The following is a 21,796-nucleotide window of genomic DNA, read 5'->3' on the forward strand; positions in this document are numbered from 1 at the left end:
CCAAACAAAACAGTTTCAAGCAAATACTCCTTTTAAAATACATATTATAAGCTACTTAAAGATTAGGGAACAATGAAAGCAAAATGCAAAGCCTACAAATGTAAAGAACGTTTTTTTTAATGTCCAGGTGACTTCTGTACAAAAGATTTAATTTGAAGAAGGGTCAATAAGAGAACAATACTGAAATAAGCTTTCAACATAATATTGCAAGCAATTGCTCTATCCTTTAAATGTCACAATTAAATGGAAAAAAGATCACCACGTAGGTGGTATTAAAATGAAAAGGTCCATGCTGACAGAACAAGGCAGGTTTCTGTAGAGTACATTTGGCTATTCCACACTCAAGAATTTCCTCTTTTTGGCAGTGCGCATGTAAGGGTGGTGCCGCCATTCAACATCTGCAGTATTCTCGTTCTCCAGTGTGCTGAGCTTGATCATGTACACTGAAAAGATGAAGTACAAGAAATGAAGGATGAGCAGAGTGCAACATAAGTGCTCATTCTGCATTAATATCAATTATTTTAAACCAAAAAACAGAGTTGCTTACATTTCATTTCAAATCTAGGTCCAACCTCTGACAACTCAACGTTCTTATGGTCGGTTTTCTTGTAGGTGTGGTGTCTGCAATATACAAGTAATTTCGAAGTCACTATAACTAAACTTTTTAATCCTAATTTTACTCAAAACCTTTACTACAGCAGTTAACACCACCACTCACCTGAAAGAGATGAAATCATCTGTATTTGCAAACGTAATAACACGCCTACTATCCTCTTTGGGTACAGGAAAAAGATACTTTAGGATGTTGGACACCTACAGAGATTTTTTTTTTTCATTATTCAGATCAGTCAGAGATTATCTGAAGATTTTATGATGATGCATTGAAATTTTAAATAATTCTCATTAAAGCATAGTCTCTTTATCGCTTTAATTTCATATGTCAAGCAATGATGTTTATTTATTTAAGCAGGAATACATACACTACTGTTCAAAAGTTTGAGGTCGGTAAGATTAAGTTCTTGGAAGAAGTCTCTTAATATAGTCACCAAGGCTGCTTTTAGTTGAAACACACCTAAAGAGATCATCAGGGACACATCGTGTTTGCTCAGTACATTTCACTGAGGACGACTATTTTGAGAAAATGGAATTTGACACACGGACCATGAAACGTGTGCTGAAGGATACAGCCATCCCATCGATAGCACAGACGGGACAAAGTGGATCACCTGTGGCTGCGGTAAGTGTTCCGTTATGTTTTTAGATGACTAGCCTACTGTAATAGTGCCATTAGTTAGATCTAATGTAACGTTAGTGACACTATTATATGAATAGGGTGGTAACTACTATTGCAGTTGTTCCCGGGCTCCATGTATCCCCTGTAATGTTAGTATTGTGTTGTCACAAACGCACTCTATCGCCCCAGTAACAAATGAGCGGAGCTAGAGGTAAACTTAGTCACGTTGGTTTTGTTGACGTTTGAAACAACGGTGCGTCTCTCAAGTACTGCGGTCCAAGTAGCAGTGTTTCGCCTTCTGAGAATATAGTTCCCAGTATTTATACGGTTAAAAGATGTCTGTGTCTCATATGACCTTGTTATTTGTACACTCTGTGACTATACAAATCACAACATGTAAATAGGAAAATGTTTGCGTTATTTTGTCACTTATTGGGATTAGTAAGCTAGCTGTAGCCATTTACATCCAGTCTTTGTGCTAAGCTAGGCTAGCGGTGGGTGTGTCAAACAGAGTTACAGCACACACGGAGATGAAAAAGGTATGTATGGACTTATCTAACTCTGAGGCATACGGTGAATAAGCTAAAGTCCAAAAAAGTCGGCGTGTTCCTTTAAGCATGAAAAAGGTCTGCAAAGTTACAAAGCACACTTCAAAGGGAGTTACTCCATCTCTATATCAGCAAGCACTGTTTCTGAACTCCCCGAAACAAAACTTGAGTTTTCTTCCGGGAACGTACACGTCACAATAATTCTCATTTAAATAATTCCCTCCCAAGGGTTAAGCAAAATAGGGGGCGAGCCCAGATTAAGCTGTGTAAGTAGTGTGTTATGTAGTTACGTGACATTTCTGAAACACGCTTGCAGCAGTTGACCAATTACAACACACTGGTACCGCCAACCAATCAGAGCAGATTGAGCTTTTAGAAAGGAGAGGTTTCATAGAGCCTGGAACTAAACAGGGGTGCGTTTCCCAAAAGCATCGTTACCCAACTATGGTCGCAAGTTCCGTCATTATCAGCATAGCTCAACGAGTCAGTGTTTCCCGAAACCATCGTTAAAATGTAATTTATTTGCGTGATGGCAAAGCTGAATTTTCAGCAGTCATTACTCCAGTCTTCAGTGTCACTTTCTAATATGCTGATTTGCTGCTCAAGAATGATTTCTTATTATAAATATTGAAAACAGTTGTTCTACTTAATGTTTTTATGGAAAGCATAATATTTTTTTTAGGATAGACGGTTCAAAAGAACAGCATTTATTTGAAATAGAAATCTTTACTGTCATTTTTAATCAATTTTATGCATCTTTGCAGAATAAAAGTGTTATTTTTGTTTTAAAAAATTTACTGACCAGAAACATTTGAATGATAGTGTAGGTGAGAAACTGACTTTATTTTTGTTTCGAAGGACATTATTTCCTTTATAACTCACCCTTCGGCCAAGACGTGACGTGAAGTTGTGGAAGATGAGGTGAGGGTAGGCCTCGGACATGGTGCCAATGTCTGGAACATCATGTCTCATTACCACATTATACAATGTGAAGTAGGCTGTTGGACCAAAAGGAAGGTGACATACCACCAAACCATCTAAAGAAGAAAGAGACATAAATAGGAATGGAAAGTACCTAGAGTGAAAATTGCACTTTAAACTGGATATTAAAGTACAGCGATTGGCATTCACAATACATCAAATCCAGACACACTTTGCACACACACTCAAATAAGCATATCCAAAATGGACACACATGAAAACTATAAAAGTCCATACCTGGCTGGCCTCTGGTCTCATGGACAATGACAAGGTCATTGACATTATTAGCTTTGCACGCATGTACTAATGTTTTAACTTCATGGTTTCCTCTGTTCATACGCTGGGCCCCTGGAAACATCAGCTTCATTTCCTGCAAAAAACAACATCTAAATAAACCACAACTGCTGCCAGAAGATGGTTTCCCTTACGTCACAATGGTAAAATGAACATACAAAACATCACATTAGAGTAGACGAAATAAAACTTCTGCATGGCTACAAGCATTCATAATGTCAAATGTGAATAATAAGATTTAACCAACTTTGGCAAACATCTTGAGTCTGGAGCTGGGGTCTCTGGAAGTTGTGACCATAACTTTGGGGTCTTCCACTCCTGCCCACTTGTACTCATCATCCATATGAGAGCTAACACCTATATAATATCACAAATTATGTTTATATATGGAAGCAGACAAAACAGGATTCTGATATATGTGACAGAAAAAGATCACCTTCTCCACCCTCATCATCAAACTCCAACAGTTTCTGTAATTCTAAAGCCTCTTTCCGAACCTCAGTGGGTAAAATATGATTTTCTGCAAAAGATAAGAACAACATAAAATATGACAACATCCAAATATATTATATAAGGTGAATGAGTTGGTTATCTAGCAGGAGTCTCACCATCTAAAGCAGATTTGAGCTTGTGTTTTTTCTCTTCAATAGTGCGCAGTCTGTCCTCCTGGGCTTTCCTGTAAAGGTATTCCTTTCTCAGTCTCACCTCTCGCCGCAGCTACATCACAAAATACAGTTCAGAAACAATATGAATTGTGGGAAATTCACCGTTCAAAAGTTTGGGGTCGGTAAGAGTTATGTTTTTTTAATAGAAGTCTCATATGTTCACAAAACTGCGTCGACTTGATCAAAATACAGTAAACCAGTAATATTGTGAAATTCTATTATTAATAAAAATAACTGTTTTCCATTTTAATATATCGTAAAATGTTCTTCATTTATGTGATGGCCAAGCTGAATTTTCAGCATCATTACTTCAGTCTTCAGTGTCACATGATCCTTCAGAATCATTCTAATAGGCTGCTCAAGAAACATTATTATCAGTGGTGAAAACAGTTGTGCTGCTTAATGTTTTGTGGAAACTGATTTTACAGGATTTTTTGATTAATTGAAAGTTCAAAAGATCAACATTTATGTAAAATATAAATATTTTCTAACATTATAAGTGTATTTAGTCATTTTCCGTCATCAATTTAACGCATCCTTGTTGAATAAAAATATTAATTTCCTTCAAAATTAAAACAAACTTACAGACCCCAAATTTGACCTGCACACGAGAAACAATGTAATAACTAAGACATGGCAAGTGGTGCCCACATTCTCATGGACAACCAACCTGAAAGTGTAAATCAAAGATTGCGTAAAGCAATTATTTTAAGACACCCATTCATCATCAAACCTGTAAAGACACTCAAAATATCAACAAATAATTGTACAGTTCAGCAAGTGATTTTTCTATTTCAGACTGGATGTCAGGGATCACACAGTTAATGTGTGTTCGTCCATCCTTCCCACTTCATTATGGAGCTTGCCTTGATCACACTAACGTTACTAAAACACAAATAGGAAAACAACGACTAGTTCGATAAACTACTGTTCTATGTACCGCGTTAAAATATTTACAAGCTAACGTCAAATACGTCAAACAAATATGAGAATATTATATGTATAAATATGTTGTACTCACCATTTTGGAAAAACTACACGTGACAATTCAGCCTTACGGTCTACTATCACGACTTCCTGTTGGAACGCGCGGTCATCCAATCATGAAAAACGAACGCGAATGATGTGTTCTTTCAAAATAAAAGTTCACACCTGTGGTGGTAGGGTTACTCTGCAAATTTGGAAAGATGTTAGTTGGTTTATCTCAAGCAATATCTTGCAGGATTTCTCTATGAATCCCAAAACTGTTATTTTTTGGATTTGCAAAACTGTTGGATTTTTTTTTAAAGCTGATTCAAATGCCTGCTTTATAAAAAAAATATTTTCCTATGTAGATTTTATATTCAGAAATGTAAGTTTTCAAATTGTAAAACATTTTCTTTTGGTATCCTTACATGAGATAAAACATTACTTGATTACAATTTCATCCCCTCTTAACCCAAAGCACTCAGAACATGTACAATTTGCAAGACATAAACTTTTTACCTTAATAAATGTTTAGATTTATTTTCATTTAAATAATTCCCTCTTTCTTTTATTTTTCCCCATTCTTGTTTATATCACTGTCTAACTGTTTTTTGTTTTGTGCTATGATGTTGTTGAAGTGTTTTCTTTCCCTATTCTTCATATTTTTGTTATTCTTAATAATAATTGTTGTGTTCTCTGTAAACTGAATGTTCAAATAAAGCATTTAAAAAAAACAATAATAAAGTATCGCGTCCTCCCTTGATATCAGGTCTCCCCAAACTGTCAGTTAATGATTATCCTAAGTATATACGAATGATATTAATTTAAAATACGCATAGCTTATTTTTTAATACGCACGAAAACACATTAGTTTATAATAAAACCAACTGAACATAATTTCTTAACTATTAATTAATAAATAATAATAGTCTATTAAGTGGATGATTGAGCATAAATCATTTGTTTTATTAATAACTCAAATATTTAGACATTTAACACTTAATTTAATACATATTTACAAAATTATGTATCTACACAAGACAGGCTAATTGAGAATATAGGGTAAGTGCAATTGTGTGTATAAACTAAGCTATCAGTGTGCTATTGCTATGCTTGTATATAAGCTAACAAATACATACAAAAATGGTAATTATAACATAGTTGAAACAGCATTTATCATAACATGATTTTGTAGGAATTGTAATCAGGCGCTAGAGAGAGTAACGTTAGCATACTAATTATCAGAATGCAGCACAACAAACAAGAGGTCTGTAATAAAGTAATCCCTAGTGTGGTAGATATTTCCCCCCTACGCACCTGACTTAGGTTGAACCTGGTGTCCTTGACACCTGAAAATAGTATAGGCTCACAAAGAGTATAGTCAGGCTTACTAAGAGTCTCACAAAGATTCGAACGACGTCTATCACTTGGTAGTAAGGTGGTCTCTAGTGTTAGTAAGGTCTTTAGTTTTCGCTAAATAACTTGTTCCACTAACTAACTTACTTCCTGCGCACTGCAGGAATAATCGACAAACAGACTTCAGCAAATGTCCTTCAAATGCTTTAATCACGGCCGGTAGAGTACCCGTGCAGTTCTCAGAGCATCTCCCCCAAGAAGAAGCTTTAAGCTACACCGGAGGATCTCACCCGTTAACATGGATACAACAGTTTTTATAGAATAGGAAGGTATGGCGAAATGACATGAATTTGATTGGTTCTTCATATACAAATCTTTCTGTTACTAGGTAAAGCAAACTTTGTTTAAATGATTACTTCATTGTTAATCTCAAGGTTCTAACCTAGTCATCTGTCTAGTTTTATTTCCCATATGTTATTTATACACTCAACAGGGGTATGGCAACATAGGCCAACATCATTCAAAAACACAGAACAGAAAGTTTTAGTAGGCCTACATGGTGTTTCAAAGTGTTATGTTAGTAATACAATTTTATTTAAAAATCATTAATATTACAAAGCATTCAATACTGTGTATTCAATACTATTTTTTTAAAGTCAGTACAATTTAAAAAAGATGAAATTAATACTTTTATTCAGCAAGGATATTAAATTGATCAAAAGTGACAATAATTGTGGTAATAATAATGTTACAAAATATTTCTATTTCAAATAAATGCTATTCTTTTGAACTTTCTATTCATCAAAGAATCCTGACATTTTTTTATAAATGTTTCCACAAAGATATTAGGCAGCACAACTGCTTTCAAAACTGATAATAAGAAATGTAGCAGTGTAACATTCATGTTCTGTTTTGGTTTAGTTTCTTTGTGTTTGGTGTTTTTTAGCCCTGAGTTTCCTCAGTTAATCTGTCCTGCAATCTCCTGAGTTTTCCATTGTGGATTTAAGAAAACTGTTTGTGCTCAACTCCTTTAGTCGCGTGCATTAGGCTAGCCACTTCGTGACAAGCAGCATATTATTTTTTGTCAAATAAATGCAGCCGTGGTGAGCATTAGAAGCATGAGATATGTGTAAACAAATATCATCAACCCCAAACTTTTAAACAGTAGTGTAAAATAAATGAAAGTGGATAGAAACAATTAAAAATAAACAAAAATGAAAGAAACAATTCAAGAGTTTCATATAATATAATGAACAAATTGTGCAATATGACATGTGCAAAAGACAGCAAGTTTACAATAGAATGTAAAACAGTTTATGAAATTGTTCATGAAATGAATGACCAAACATCTCTGCAGATATCTGTGATAAGAGAAGTAAATGACATGCTCCTTCTAAATGTGTTTGTGGCGAGTTATTTCCTGTATGTGTTTCCTCTTCTACAACATTTAAGACCAGTAGCCAACATACAGACTCAAAGCACTGTCTGTTTTCAGCCATCATGAATCTAATAACAGCATTTCTTCTAATGATCCTAATAGGTAAGGTGAATACACACATACAGACTAACATAAACACAATCCAGATTGTATACAACCTCAACTACTATCTCACAGAGGACAAACATAAATCTTTCTCCACAGGACACAGCACATCTGACCATCCACAGACACTCGTCTGCCCCTATGAGAATAAGAATATATCTCAGAACAGAAGGGTGTGGTGCAAAAGAGACGACCAAGATCAAAACTGCTGTACCGGCTTCTCATTCCAGCCAGGCAACATTGTTTTGGAGGGCGGCAATATACAAGTGCAAGATGATGGAAAGTCCTTTACCATCTCCGTACAGAAACTCACACAAGGAGATGGAGTCTACTGGTGTGGGTTCATGACTCCAGAGAAGATCATTGTTAAACTGGCCGAGGCTCCCTTTCCCACTGGTAAGATGAAATGTTACTTCTCTATTTCCCTTTAGCTAGTTTCCTTTAAATTCTTAATATATAATATTAAAAATCATATGCAATGATAGTTTATTAATCTATGTTACAGCTCCGTTTAACTTTGTTTGGTCCATTCTCCGTTGGATTTTATTTATTTTGCTTCCTTTGATGACCATCTCATTTCACATTTATTCAAACAGTGAGTGCTCACACAAACCATCTTAGTTTATCATCACATTGTACTGAAAAACAATTTGAGCTTTGAATGTCTTTAACCTCTGTAAATGTTTATTTTTTATTTGTTCACATATTCTGTTTTGCTGACCCTAGGGAAACATGGAGATACAAAGGTAAGAGCGCGCTGTAAAAAACTTGAGTTCAGTTGCTGCCTTAAGATTTTTAAGTATAATCAAATTGGCTGTACAAGTAATTTCAAAGTAATTATATTATATTAAGCTGACTAAATCTCTAACTAAGAAAATGATGAGTTAATGCTAATAAAGAAAATGTTGCCATGACTTCAATAAATCAAATCAATAAAATGTGTTTTTAAAGGAAACCTTTCATTTTGCAGACAACATAAATACAATGAAGTCTGATGCGTAAAGGAGCTGTAAGGACGAGGCAGTCACATTTACTGAAGAATACAGAAAATATGGTTGAACGTCAGCTAAGCCATCGGCTGTAAACGTACAATTTCTATTGTTGTTATTCTTTCTAAATAAGTGTTTTTTACAGAAAAGTTCACAATGGCAGCATGCCTATATTCAACCGCAATATATAAAATGAAAATATGTAATAATTGTGTTCAATTTATCTAAATGTATATAATAAATAAATAGTACAAATAATTTATCGTTCATGTAAAAGTTAAACTGCTTTGTTTTAGGATTTTTTTTAAAATGTGGATGTTTCCTCCTTTTAATAATATTCTAGAGCTTATAAATCATATTTCTTAATTTAAAAAACAAAAGTCACTGTCACATTGTGTAATGTAACATATAATGCATCAATGAACAATATATAACACAATTTTGATGTAAGAATACATATATAATAAACATTGTCTGTATCAGTGTCTCTGTGAGTTGACCAAAGTGCCGTCTTTACTAACTTACTTAGATTATTAGTACAAGAAAACAACTTAAATCCAGTGAAATTTACAATACAGCCACGCTGAAAATAAGAGAAAAACTGACCCAGTAACATTGCAAAAATATTATAGTATTTTTGTATTGAATTCAGTTTCCAAGCAGGAGCACAGTTTCAACCAATCATGATTTCATTGAAAATTAGGCCAAAAAAAAGAAGAAAAAACAACCTCAGATGAAAAATACATCACAGTTCTTTCTTGCAATTTACCATCATAAAACGATAAGGTAGACAAAAACAAAAGAGTGCAAAAATTCAAAATGGTATAACAGACAAAAAAAAGAAAGTAAAAGACAAGTTCGCATAATGACACAGTAGATAGATCTCATCGCCTTATCCAAGCACACTCATTATTGGTCTATTTGAGTTCTTTAAAGTCAAGTGTTGCATTTCACCATAGTTTCCTTTAAGGCATTTCCTGATTTAAAGAGTGTGAGAATAGTTATGTCTGATGTTGTAACTACTGAGTGATCATTTATTGACCAAAATCCTTTACATTCCTAAAATATTTTTTCTTGATATATTCTGGTTAAACAAATAATCCTACCATGAAGTAGTACAGTATATTGATTTCAAACACTAAACACAGCAAAACTACACAAAGCCAAGCTCTCAGAACATCTATTGAGCATAAATACTAATTCATCCACAAATACGAGGCAACCGATAAAGCAATCAAATCAATGAAAAAGATAAGTTGGTTCACATATGTGATGATGAAAATATTGCAACCATATAAAAGCAAAGTATGTAAACATTCAGAAAGCAAAGGTCAGAATTGCATGCAAGTTGTAGCAATTTTTGCATGGCTTCTCCACTTATTGCAGTTTGAGCCCAAAGACTGTGAACTACGCCAGTCCTTCCAACCTCTCCAGGCATGGAAGGTGGATTGGGAAGTGTTTGTGGCAAGTGGAAAACCAGTCTTAACAGCGTTTCTTAACCTGTCAGTCAATTTACATAATCATGTGTTGGGCTGCTAAAGAATTTGTGGTTTTTGATGAGACCTCTTTGAAGCTTGTGGTACCAATGCACAAACATTGCTTTAGCAGAGAGAGAGTGTTACAGTTCCTCATAGTCGCCCTCTCTTTTTGCTAAGCCTTCTGCTCCGGCCAGAAAAGCTTCAAGATCATCAGTTTTCTTGCTTCGTGACTTCCTCTTTTTCTTCTCCTTTTCATCTGCGGTCCCAGCTGCCTCATCTCTTTCTTTTTTCTTGTGCTTGTGTTTCTTCTTGCTACTTTTGTCATCATCCTACGTGAAATACGAAATAGTTTTAAAACAACGGTATATAATTTCATTCAGGAAATGTTGTAATTATATTCAATTAACCTCTTTACTCCTTTTTTTCTTTTTCTTCTTTTCCTTGGAATGTTTGCTTTCTTTTTCTAGAAGAATAATGATACAAAAACAATTTTAGATGGCTATTATATATATTCACTTGTATGTATGTATGCATGCTTGCATGTATGTATATATATTTATATATATTAAGAGACAACCAGAAACTTAGATAGACGGATCCATGTCTATCCTATTATACTATATATATATATATATACACATTTACAGACAACCAGAAACTTATATATATAAGTATAATAGCGATAGACATGGATCCGTCTATGTTTTTTCTTGTCTGGTTGTCTGTTTTTGGTAATCGGAAACAAACTATGTATACAATATAATAGCCATAGAGACGCACATATATATATAAGGAATAATTGACGACAGGCCATTTAATTATTAGAAAAATAATGAATAAATAACTCCGCTTCGCGTCGTGACTGCATTACCACCTCGGTTGTGCATTATTTTTCAAGTAATTCAACGGCCTGAAGTCAATTATTCCGCCTATACTACAGTTACCACACCTCAAAACATTGTTCAGATGATGCATTTTAAGACGTTTGTCAAGCTTTTGCCATTAAAACGCTCTTGTATGTAGGACTAATTTCTTACGCATCTAATCCCATGCCTCCGTTGCTAATTCCAAAACGTCATTTTAGAGTTAGTAACGGAGGTTTGAGCCACTGATAGCAGAGCAATGATGGGGGCACACTTACGACTCGCTGAAACATTCGAAGACTGACTGTTTCCATCGACTGTAGCAGGTAACACCAACTGTGAACACAGACTGAACGCGCTGAAAACGCGTTTGGGCATGATCAGTCATAACATAAGTATCAAATTACATTCATAACTGGCCTTAGTAAGTGTGTCCCGGCTTTATGCAGTTATGAGAGAGAGAGCGAGAGAGAGAGAGAGGTTGCAATAATGAGACAAAAGCATGCGCGTCAATATTATTATAGGCTATTTATTAATTAAATAATTAAATTCGTTTTAATTAATTCGTTCTTGTTTTCTATAATTGACAGTAGATAACCTAATAAATTAAACACACAAAGCCCTTTAATAAGTAGGCCTATCAATAATTATTTGTTTGTTATATTATCTGGAATAATTACGAAAACCCGTCCAGCAGGACTATCAATTTATTTTATATATTCAGTTTAATTTTCTATATACTTTATGTATTAAAATTAAACTGCATGTGTCCTTTGATTGTGAACTTAGACATCGAAAATTGCAGATCAAGTGCATGGGTCTGCATGTTTTTTCTTGTTATGAATTGGATCCTATTTTCCGTTATTACAGTTAACTACGCGCAGTGATATGGAACTGTAATGCGGTCAAACCTGCCTGAATCTACTTTAGCCGTGCGTTTCCCTTAAAATAATTGCACACCTTAGAACGTTCTCAACCAATCAGAATCAAGCATTCAACAGCCATGTAGTATAAATATATGTATATAATAGTAAATATGTCTATGGCTATTATATTTTATACATAGTTTGTTTCCGATTACAGAATTATTCCGGTGACTTGCCATCTTGCTCATCGCTGCTGTCTTTGCTTATGATCGACTTCTCATCGATTCCTAGGCCAAAGAGGTCACCGTCATTCTTGCTTTTGAAGGAGAGTACAGTAGGTTTCATGGGCTCAGGGATTGTAGCTGTGTTAATTTCATCATCAGATATATCAGGAATATCATCTCTAACCGGGAAAGAGTCCTAGAACAAGCAAGAAAACAAAAGTCTTTTCTAGTTATTCAAACCTTAAATGTGTAAATTATCCACACAAGTCATCAAAACAATGACCATCATCCTTATCATCATCATTATTATCATCATTTCAGTACCTTAACCACTTTCTGCATGACTTCTTCCTCGCTCTCAAAGTCAGGGTCATCCATGACAAATGAAAGCATCTGTTTGGCCACAGGCACGTCTGGGTCTGTGTCAGAGGACTCTGCCTGAGCCGATCTCTCTTTATGTTTTATGACCTGTGCTTGAGGATCAGCCAGGACTGCTGCGTCTGACGCTGTCTGCGGCTGTTGAGTAGTGTGTACTGGAGTGGGACTGAGAATGGAAGTCTCTATGTTCTGATTGCTAACAGTCTCCTGGGTCTGGATCACTGGCTCTTTGTGGATAGGCTTTGGTTTGTCCTCTAGTGTTAATGAATTCATAGCCACCCTGAAGAACCATATTATTGTTAATATTATGAACAGTCTTTGATTCAGGTAACAAACTTATTGCCCACAACACAAACACAATTCTTAGCTTATTTCAGCTATTATTTACTAGTTCATCAACATATCACTTATCAGTGTATCTTGAATCTAGTCTATCATTGAAGGCCCGTTCACATCAGTGATGACTATAAACTATAAAAAGAACTATATTAGCAACCACACCAACGTACAATAATTTTCTATTTATAATGAGCATGGGTTGCAGTTATGGCTTCTGCAGCTCTTGAGCTCTTTAAAGGTGCAATGTGTAATATTTCTGAGGATCTATTGACAGAAATGCAATATAAGATCCATAACTATGTTTTCAATGGTGTATAAAGAACTTGCATAATGAACCGTTATGTTTTTATTACCTTAGAATGAGACATTTATATCTCCATAACCGCGGGCACCCCCTTCTATGGAGGTTGACATATTGTGTCGTCATGTTTCTACCGTAGCCGAAAACGAACAAACAGCGCTACAGAGCGCGTTTCGTCACTACCTTGAAAAAGAAGTTTTCAGTGATGTAACTTTACTTAATGAACCGTTATATTTGTATTACCTTAGAATGAGCATTTTCTATCTACATACACCACGGGTTCCCTTACATTGAAATGCGCCAACATTTTTCTACAGTAGCCCCGAATGGACAAACGTTTCTTTACTATGTTGCTCTTCGTGCAAGGAAGCAAGCTTAGTTCAGCGAAAAAAAACACTGACACAATGATGAACAAGTAACAATTATATTCGCAATAACATATAGTTTTACTGAATAATTAAGTAAACATAATTTCTTAATTGAACTGGCTACTCTCTGCTGTCTCAGACGATGACATATTTTCCTGACGGCCACCGTAACTTTTGTTAGTTGCAATTCGTAACCTCACCACTAGATGCCGCTAAAAATCACACACTGCACCGTTAAAGCAGGATGGATTCAGATTGGCTGTTTTTATCATTCACCAGCTGGAAAAAAAATCATTCTGAAAGTGATTCCAATGATATTGATAATGTTTTAATTGTAATGTGGACTTCCCTATACTCATAGAAACGATTATTAAAACTTTATAGTTACTGTTATAGTTATCAGCCTTGGTGTGAGCGTGTCTTAATGAAAGGAAGGAATTCAATCTTACAGGTGAGGTTCAGAGTCCAGATCTTCATCCTGAGTTACAGCAGGTTTTGGACCCTCCTCATCACTGGAGAGAGAGATATTCAAGCCTTTACTGACAATAGAAGCTCTGGGTTCAAGTTCTGCATCATCAAGGTCCAAATCATCCTGGAACCCAGCAACCATGGGGTTTCCTTCTCTTCCTTCCCCATCACTAAAATAAACATGTTATAAGAATGGATGCAAATTCAACTTATTTTGTACTGAACATCAGCAAAAATGTTGTCTACCACTAGCTCAGTTCATTTACAAATAAAAGTACACTTCCATGCAAAAGTTTGGGGTCAGTACGATTTTGTTTTAAAGAAATTAATAATTGTATTCAGCAAGTGACAGTAAAGACATTTATAATGTTAAAATAGATTTCAAATAAATGCTGTTCCTTTGAATCATAGAATACTGGGGGGAAAGTATCATGGTTTCCACAAAATATTAAGTAGAACAAATATTTTCAAAAGTGATTAAAACATTTTTTTTTCTTGAGCACCAAATCAGCATATTATAATGATTTCTGTCTTTGCCATCACAGAGAGATAAATTACATTTTAAAATACATTCAAATAGAAACCAGTTATTTTAAATTGTAATAATATTTTACAATATAACTTTATCAAATTAATACAGACTTTGTGAGCATAATACACTTCTTTCAAAAACATTTAAAAAATCTTACTGATACCAAACAATTGAACGGTAGTGTACACTGACTACAATACATTTTGTAACAAAAAAACATATCATATAATTAAAAACACGGCCTCTGTTATCTGCCCTTGGTGTACCTGTCACTATCTGCAGTACCCGCAGCAGAGGGCTGGGTGTTCATAGCCGGTCTTGTGTTAGGAGGCAGACTGTCTTCCAAGAAGCTTTTGTCTAATCCCTCGTCTGGCACAAAATCATCCACGCTCCGAACTGTAGGCAGAGTCGCTGCAGATACTGGATCTGGCTCTGTGGAAATCCAAGAAGCATGAGGTCACATGATCTGTGGCAAAAACATCTTACATTAAAAATATATAAACAGCAGCCATTACAATGAGTTCCAAACCAGAAGAATGGTGAATGACAATTTTTTTTTGATATATTGATATGCGTTTTACTAAATAACTACTGCTTGATACCCAAGCTCCTTTAGGTGGGGTGCAAGAGCTACTAAACCCTCTCCATAGCTCAGGAATGCACAAAGTCTTGTGATTTTCTAGTGATCCACAAAACATCCTTATGATCTGCACGAGTCATATTTCACGGCTTTGTGGGTCTCGCCCGAGGAAAGCTCTCTCTGTGAGAGAATGTGTGTGTGTATGTGTGTGTGAATGAATTCCTCTCAGCCTTCAAATCCCTTTTGCAGTTCATAGCATTAGGGCAGTTCTTTAACAATGAGTCACTGAATATTAGAAAAGAAAAGGAATAAAAGCTGTTTTTAGTGCCATTAAAAGCTCAGTGTTTCTAACATTTGTGTTTTCTAATACAATGAGCACACACAGCTGGAAGCACCATGCTCAAACTCACCCTGGGCGACTGCCGGAGCTTCCTGGCCAGGAGAGGAACCAAAGAGCCTGGAGATGAAGCTGCGTTTCTGGGTTTGAGGAGCAGAGGCAGAAGCCTGAGCTGAAGCAGAGACCGTGGGGCCAGGGTGAGCAGGAGAAGGGGAGGGAGAGGTCACAGGCGCTGGGTTTGAGGAGAGAGGGGGAGGAGGAGGGGACGGAGAGGGAGATGGAGACTTCAGGATCTGGGAAGGAATGGGAGGCTGCTGGGGGCTACAGGGGCTGGAGCTGTTAGTGGAGCATCCGCTCTGAGGAACGACGGGAGACTGCGTGCCTGAGGAAGGGCTCTGTCCGTTAGCCGGACCGGGAGAGTTGTAGCCTTTACCACGAGAGTCTTTCATTTCCAGGAAACTGAAAGTTATAACAGACACCTACTGTATCATAATAGTCAGATACCATTCACTGCAGTTCACAAACCTATTTTTTTTAAATGTTTTTTAAGTCTATTATCTTTAGCAAGGCTGCATATTCTTGATTAAAAATACAATAAATAGTATTTTTACAATTTAAAATAACTGTTTTCCATTTGAATATATTTTAAAATGTAATTTATTCCTGTGATGCAAAGCTGAAAGAGTTTTCTGCAGCCATTACTACAGTCTTCAGTGTCACATGATCCTTCAGAAACCATTCTAATATGCTGATTTGCTGCTTAAGGACCATTTCTTATTATTAATGTTAAAAAAAACATTTAAAGGCTTCTTTTGAATAGTAGTGTAGTTGTAGTTTTGACTGTCCAGGAGGTGAAATTAAACTACAGGAAGTTTGTGTGCCATTTTTAGTTCTTACATATCATAGTTCTGGTCTTCTGTCTCCTGCTGAACTGTTAGCTCCTCTAGCGTGGCATCGATGTCCAGCTGATTGGTCTCTAGCTGCCGTAACAGGGTCTCTCTCTGTGAAAGGTAAAATGAAAGATACCTTTACTACTACATTTAAAGCTGTTACAACTAGTATAATGAGAAAAGTAACTGTGATACAGGCAAACATGCAAAGAAAGATTTCCACACATGACACAGCTTATTGAGCTTAATATTAACAATTACAAATGACCACTAACTTTTAACTCTGGTTGAGTTTTTTTATTTTATTAAACCTTTAGCCTTGAAGATATATTCTAGCCTAGAAAGTTAACCTGCTTACCTGAAGCTGCAAAAATGGAATGTTGAAAAATCTGTGCAAATATTTCAAACCAAAACCATTCTTCATGGAAGATTCTGCATAATGGATGTAAGAGGAGCCACGAGGTCTACACAATCATAAAGACAGCAAACATCAATAAAGCTCACAGAGAATAAGTTATTAAACACTCAAAAAACTAATTTGTGAACATACTCCATGATTTCCAATCCTAAATTTGACATTAACCCACAAACAATCTGAAGAGAACTGATTATCTACAGACATTTTAATTTAAACTGATAAATTGTTTGTAATAAGACCAAGAATGTATGTTAAGTCAGTAAAAAGTGTCAATTAACATGTTTATGTTGACTGTAATGATCTAACCTGTTAAGCCCAGCGATGAAGTCACGTATGTCATCAGGCAAAATGACTCTGTGTTCTCCCATGTCCCGGTAATTTCCCAAAACGCACACTGGCACATGAGTGGGTACCTTGGGCAACTCCCGCATAATGTAATTATAAGTCCTATCGGTGCAAACAAAGCACACATTTGGTATAACAAAGAACAGCTGTGAGTTCTGCATGATGAAGAAGCAGTCTCTGGAGATGCTGATAGTCCTGTTCACCTACCACTGTTTGGTGATGTCAAACATCAAGACCACACCATTGCAGTTCTTATACACATCCAAAAACTCAGCATCCAAAGCCAGCTCACTCTCCGTCTGCTAACAGCACAGAGACATTTCCAGCTAAACATTCAAATTCTCCACTATTAAGCAATGAAGAGGATTGTCATTACACCTGATTTTGGTAGATTAGAAATTTAGAAATCCAGAAATTTACCTCTTGAGGTTCATTTTCCAACTTCAAGTTTTCCCCTCTCTTTTTCCCCTTTCCTAGAATGGAAGTGGCAGAATATTTTAACACTGCTATTCAAACGTTTGGGGTCAGTACGTTTTTTTTTTTGTTTTTTTTTGTTGAAAGAAATACTTTTATTCAGCAAGGTGCATAAAATTGATCAAAAGTGACAGTAAAGACATTTATAATTGCTATTTTAATAAATGCTATTCTTATGAACTCTAAAAAGCAAAACATCATGGTTTCCACAACAAATATTACGCAGGACAACTGTTTTCAATATTGATAAAAATAAATGTTTTTTGAACACCAAAATCAGCATATTAGAATAATTTCTGGAGGATCAGGTGACACTGAAGACTAGAGTAATGATGCTGAAAATTCAGCTTTGCCATCACAGGAATAAATTACATTTAACATTTTTATTAAAATAGAAAACAGTTATTTTAAATTTGTAATAAGATTTCACAATATAACTTTTTTTTTTGTTACTGTATTTTTGATCAAATGCAGCCTTGGTGAGCATATGAGACTTCTTTCAAAAACATAAAAAAATCTTACCGACCCCAAACTTTTGAACAATAGTGTAGATCAAAATGTATGTATGCATGTCTAATTAGTTGAAAACAACTTCCAGTAACATCAAGAGCATCTAAAACAGATAACAAAATGCGTCTTTTTTCTTTCTCACAAAGGAAGTGACATTAGTGGCATTAGCAAAGAGTTGGTTTTCTGCGGTATCTAGTTGTCACCCTGCACATCATTATCGTCTGTTTTTTACACTTCTTGTCTAGAAGGGCATGTTCGACTAGATACATTTGTAGTTATGCCACAATGCAGTCAGTGAAAAGTCGAAACAAAATATTTGCACTCGGATAACAGAAAAAACAGATCAAGCACAGGCAAGTCACAGCCTAATGTCTACAATCTATTGAGTTTCTCACCTACACCTTCAGGAAGGGGGATTTTTTGGCCTGGTTGGACAGCAAGTAAGAAAAATACCATTAATATAAATGACTGGGGATGAAGGAGGGCTAGGTGAAATGACTTCATGTATGACCATCAGAATGAGATGGTGGATGTGAATTAAACAATGACATGCAGAACCTGTACACTAAACTTTAAAAGGCATAATAAATTGCATAATGGTTGGAATACACTACATGATTTTAAATCTCAACAGATTGTCTCAAACAGACTTAGTAAATGGTTACAGAGGAAAAACTGGGCATCATACACTAAACAGAGGGTCACAACCAGACTTTAAAGTCACTCTAAACACTACAAACTCACACAGAAACACGTGCCTCGTTGCTAAGAGACAAATGATTAAAATGAAATCAGTGTGTTCAAAAACTGGCTCAAATATGCTTGAAGTTGATATCCTTCAAATGGATGGAATTATATACAGAGTCTGCGTCCATCACACTACGAGATTTTCTGTGAAATCTGTGAACTTTGACTGCACAATATCCGAAAAATAAGGCCCAAACTATAAACTACACTGTAGTGTATTCCAGCCTCAAGATAAATATGACAGTAACGTCTACAAAGAAAGTCACCTGATCAGAATGCTAAGAGAAGTGACTTGAAACAGACTGGAGGCAACTCACCTTTATCCACCACATCCCAAACCTCCACCTTCACCACATCGTCAGTAGCTGAGAAGAAATGACAAAAAATGTGAGCGGTTCTGGAAAACTGAGGTCACTTCTTTGCATTTATTTCAATACATTTATTTTGCATTGATTCTAAGTTACAGCAGTCCAAATACAAATTTCACAGCATCCAATTAGTTTTATGAAATATTTAATTTAGGTTTGGGTACAGAAACCTGTACAGTAGCAAACACAATCTGTTTAATTATAAAATACATTTATTCCAAATAAATATATAAATTATAATATATTAATAATATAATTAATATTAATATTATATTATATATATTTATATTATATATATAAATTTCATAAATACAGATTATTTTGGGTGATGAAACCTTGACCAACATTATAAGATTGCTTCAGGAAAACAATACCACAAAGTAATATAATATACAATTATATATAATACTGTTCATTTCAGAAAAAAACAGGGAGTAGAAAGTATGCTTTTGGCAATGAGCACGGCACTTAAAATGTTAAAAGGTATAATGTTGAATACAAGTAGAGCCATGCCCGCTATCAAATGAAGGAGACTCCTCACTGTAAATTACCGCTAACAGGTTCAACCATGTAATGTGGAGCTGAAAGCTTTTAAAAGATGGATGTACTTAAATAAGGAAAACAAACTCTAGAAATCACTAGATAACATCTAATGTTCGATTCAGGCCATTTAAAGCCATCAATCTAATCTACTTATCCACTAGCTGATAGACAGGATATTTACCTTGATGTAAATCTATTTTGCATAATTAAGATGCACAAATGGAAAGAAATACAAATCGTTAGATAATTAGTTCACATCTTTCAAACAAAAGTGCAAAAGCAACTTCCAACACACTCTTACAAATTAAGGTTTTTTTTTGTTTTTTGCAGTGATGCCATACAAGGGCCATTTTTGGTTCCCCAAAAAACCTTTAGTGAACAGTTCTTAAAATAATCTATTTTTTTCTTAGAATCTAAATAACCTGTTTTCACTATAAAGAAACACTTTTGCGCAGTGGTTCCATGGATGTTAAAGGTTCTTCATGGAACCATCAATCCCAATAATGATTTTTAAGAGTGTAAGTAGAAAGATTTCAATAACATTAAGATGACAGAAGCTTTGATTTCCATAAAAAACATCAAGCTTACTTTTATAACTCCAGTGGATACTAGTGACCTGGATCTCTTGAGTGGGAATGTACTCTTCCTGGAACTTCCTACCCTGCAGCCGGTGCCACAGGGTGCTTTTTCCTGTGTTTCTATCTCCACGAATGACTATCTTCACTGAAAGACCACACATAACATGTTAGAGCTTGTGATAACAACATCATCCCAAGCACACAGCGCCCAGGGGCTCCAGCAACACAGACTTGATTTGCTGTGACATGCTGTACGTGTTACAATTTAGTCCAATACTATGCGGATGCATCGAAAATCTAGATTTTTTTCTCCTTTCAATTTAAACCTGGAAAGATTTTGAAGCAAAGTAAAGAAACAACAAAACAATCAATCTCAAATTTTAATTAATTATCATTAATTTTACATTTTAGCAGGCATTTGACTTACTGTTGTACTGAACTCCTTTAGCAAATTTTCTCTGCAGACTCTGGTTCATGGACTGTAGGCCAGCAGGGATGTTCTTGTCCTTCACCTGGCCAGCCGGCTCAGAGCCGACAAGCTTCTTCAGAACGGAGAACATCTTGACCAAACTATGCCTCTAGATGGGTATTATAAATATAAAATATTTTCGTCTCAAACTGGCCTCTATGACGCCCCCAGATTGACTGTCTGTTGGTGGACAGTTTTCTTGCAACGCTGCTCATAAAGCATTTCTACATTAGTTTGAGAGGTGAATGAGTCCTGCTTTGGCACAGCATTACATCTCAGAATAAATTCAGATCTTCATCTCTGGATCCCTTTCCACAGAATGACACAGTTATTGCAGTCCAGCATCACAAGATTCTCATTCAAGTGTTGAATCTGCTTCTGCTACAATACAAAGAAGAAGAAAAAATAACGAGATGAGTTGAATGAAGTTGCAATGCCTTATACCAAGACGTGGAGCTGCAGACATATAAAAAGCATCTTTCATGGATTGATATGTTGCAATGCACTGCAGTAAGTCTAATTTGCAGGGATGTCTTAAATTGTGTCTCAAAACCTAGTAAGCTGCCTGCATAGACAATCCACCATAAGTGTGTGGACTATGTTGTCCAAAAATGCTGTCTAGGTAGGCAGCTCGCTAAGATTTAAGACACAACCTGACACTGCGATTTCAACTACAAACGACCGTGATGTTTATATAACAGAAAAGAGTGTAGCACTCAAAAAACAAACACAAATTGCACTGGAACTAACGTACAATTGTGGATAGCTGTTATGTCAGATATTTGACAGCTGCCTGTACATACTAGCCTGCTAATGCGGAACTAACTGTATATTTAACAGATTTGTATCAGATTTGTGATGCTCTTGTACTTACAGTGGTATTGTCGTCTATACTAGAGCAACTGAATGATTAGATCCACTGATTATGATAAGATTTCTGACCCACTGTGCAGTGTGATCATCTTATAACCTGTACAGCTTATGAATAATGAAATCATTGAAATGCCGCTCTGTATATTTGTGAAGTACGCTGCCGTATGTTTAGCTACGGTCACGGTAATTACACTTCAAAATAAAAGTCTCATCACTAGTTAGTTAGCTAAGAATTTTGCTAAAAACCTAGAGACATCTATGGCATGTTTCA

General features: G+C 35.6%; 3 protein-coding genes across 9 annotated transcripts; 1 reads left to right on the forward strand and 2 right to left on the reverse strand.

Annotated features, from left to right (window-relative positions):
- Nucleotides 1-99: 99 nt before the first annotated feature.
- Nucleotides 100-4,804, reverse strand: imp4 (IMP U3 small nucleolar ribonucleoprotein 4). Its single transcript, XM_077240924.1, has 9 exons — nucleotides 4,744-4,804; nucleotides 3,666-3,774; nucleotides 3,494-3,577; nucleotides 3,305-3,414; nucleotides 3,001-3,133; nucleotides 2,665-2,819; nucleotides 719-813; nucleotides 548-621; nucleotides 100-443 (listed from the first exon to the last, which is right to left on the reverse strand). The coding sequence occupies exons 1-9, from the start codon at nucleotides 4,744-4,746 to the stop codon at nucleotides 331-333; spliced, it is 876 nt and encodes a 291-aa protein (XP_077097039.1). The 5' UTR covers nucleotides 4,747-4,804; the 3' UTR covers nucleotides 100-330.
- Nucleotides 4,805-7,496: 2,692 nt separating this feature from the next.
- LOC143748772 (uncharacterized) lies at nucleotides 7,497-9,063 on the forward strand. The gene is made up of 5 exons (XM_077240925.1): nucleotides 7,497-7,584; nucleotides 7,687-7,983; nucleotides 8,093-8,182; nucleotides 8,314-8,333; nucleotides 8,558-9,063. Exons 1-5 carry the CDS (start codon nucleotides 7,545-7,547, stop codon nucleotides 8,564-8,566), a joined length of 456 nt encoding a protein of 151 aa, XP_077097040.1. The 5' UTR covers nucleotides 7,497-7,544; the 3' UTR covers nucleotides 8,567-9,063.
- Nucleotides 9,064-9,200: 137 nt separating this feature from the next.
- On the reverse strand, nucleotides 9,201-21,721 carry rabl6b (RAB, member RAS oncogene family-like 6b). Of its 7 annotated transcripts, none has more exons than XM_077240923.1 (16): nucleotides 21,527-21,721; nucleotides 20,611-21,033; nucleotides 20,194-20,328; nucleotides 19,012-19,059; nucleotides 17,384-17,436; nucleotides 17,171-17,262; nucleotides 16,925-17,065; nucleotides 16,559-16,664; nucleotides 16,208-16,311; nucleotides 15,384-15,769; nucleotides 14,660-14,825; nucleotides 13,843-14,031; nucleotides 12,332-12,665; nucleotides 12,020-12,203; nucleotides 10,470-10,517; nucleotides 9,201-10,383 (listed from the first exon to the last, which is right to left on the reverse strand). In XM_077240923.1, the coding sequence occupies exons 2-16, from the start codon at nucleotides 20,741-20,743 to the stop codon at nucleotides 10,379-10,381; spliced, it is 2,124 nt and encodes a 707-aa protein (XP_077097038.1). In that variant the 5' UTR covers nucleotides 20,744-21,033; nucleotides 21,527-21,721; the 3' UTR covers nucleotides 9,201-10,378. The 7 variants fall into 7 exon arrangements, with proteins under 7 accessions (XP_077097038.1, XP_077097034.1, XP_077097035.1 ...); XM_077240919.1 differs by having other exon boundaries at nucleotides 10,462-10,517; XM_077240920.1 differs by having other exon boundaries at nucleotides 10,462-10,517; nucleotides 13,843-13,905; nucleotides 17,171-17,265.
- Between the last annotated feature and the right edge of the window lie 75 nt (nucleotides 21,722-21,796).

This window comes from Siphateles boraxobius, unplaced genomic scaffold, assembly GCF_051911475.1.
Source record: "Siphateles boraxobius isolate OS27281-9 unplaced genomic scaffold, OSU_SipBor_1 24, whole genome shotgun sequence".
In the NCBI taxonomy this organism is placed as follows: Eukaryota; Metazoa; Chordata; class Actinopteri; order Cypriniformes; family Leuciscidae; genus Siphateles; species Siphateles boraxobius.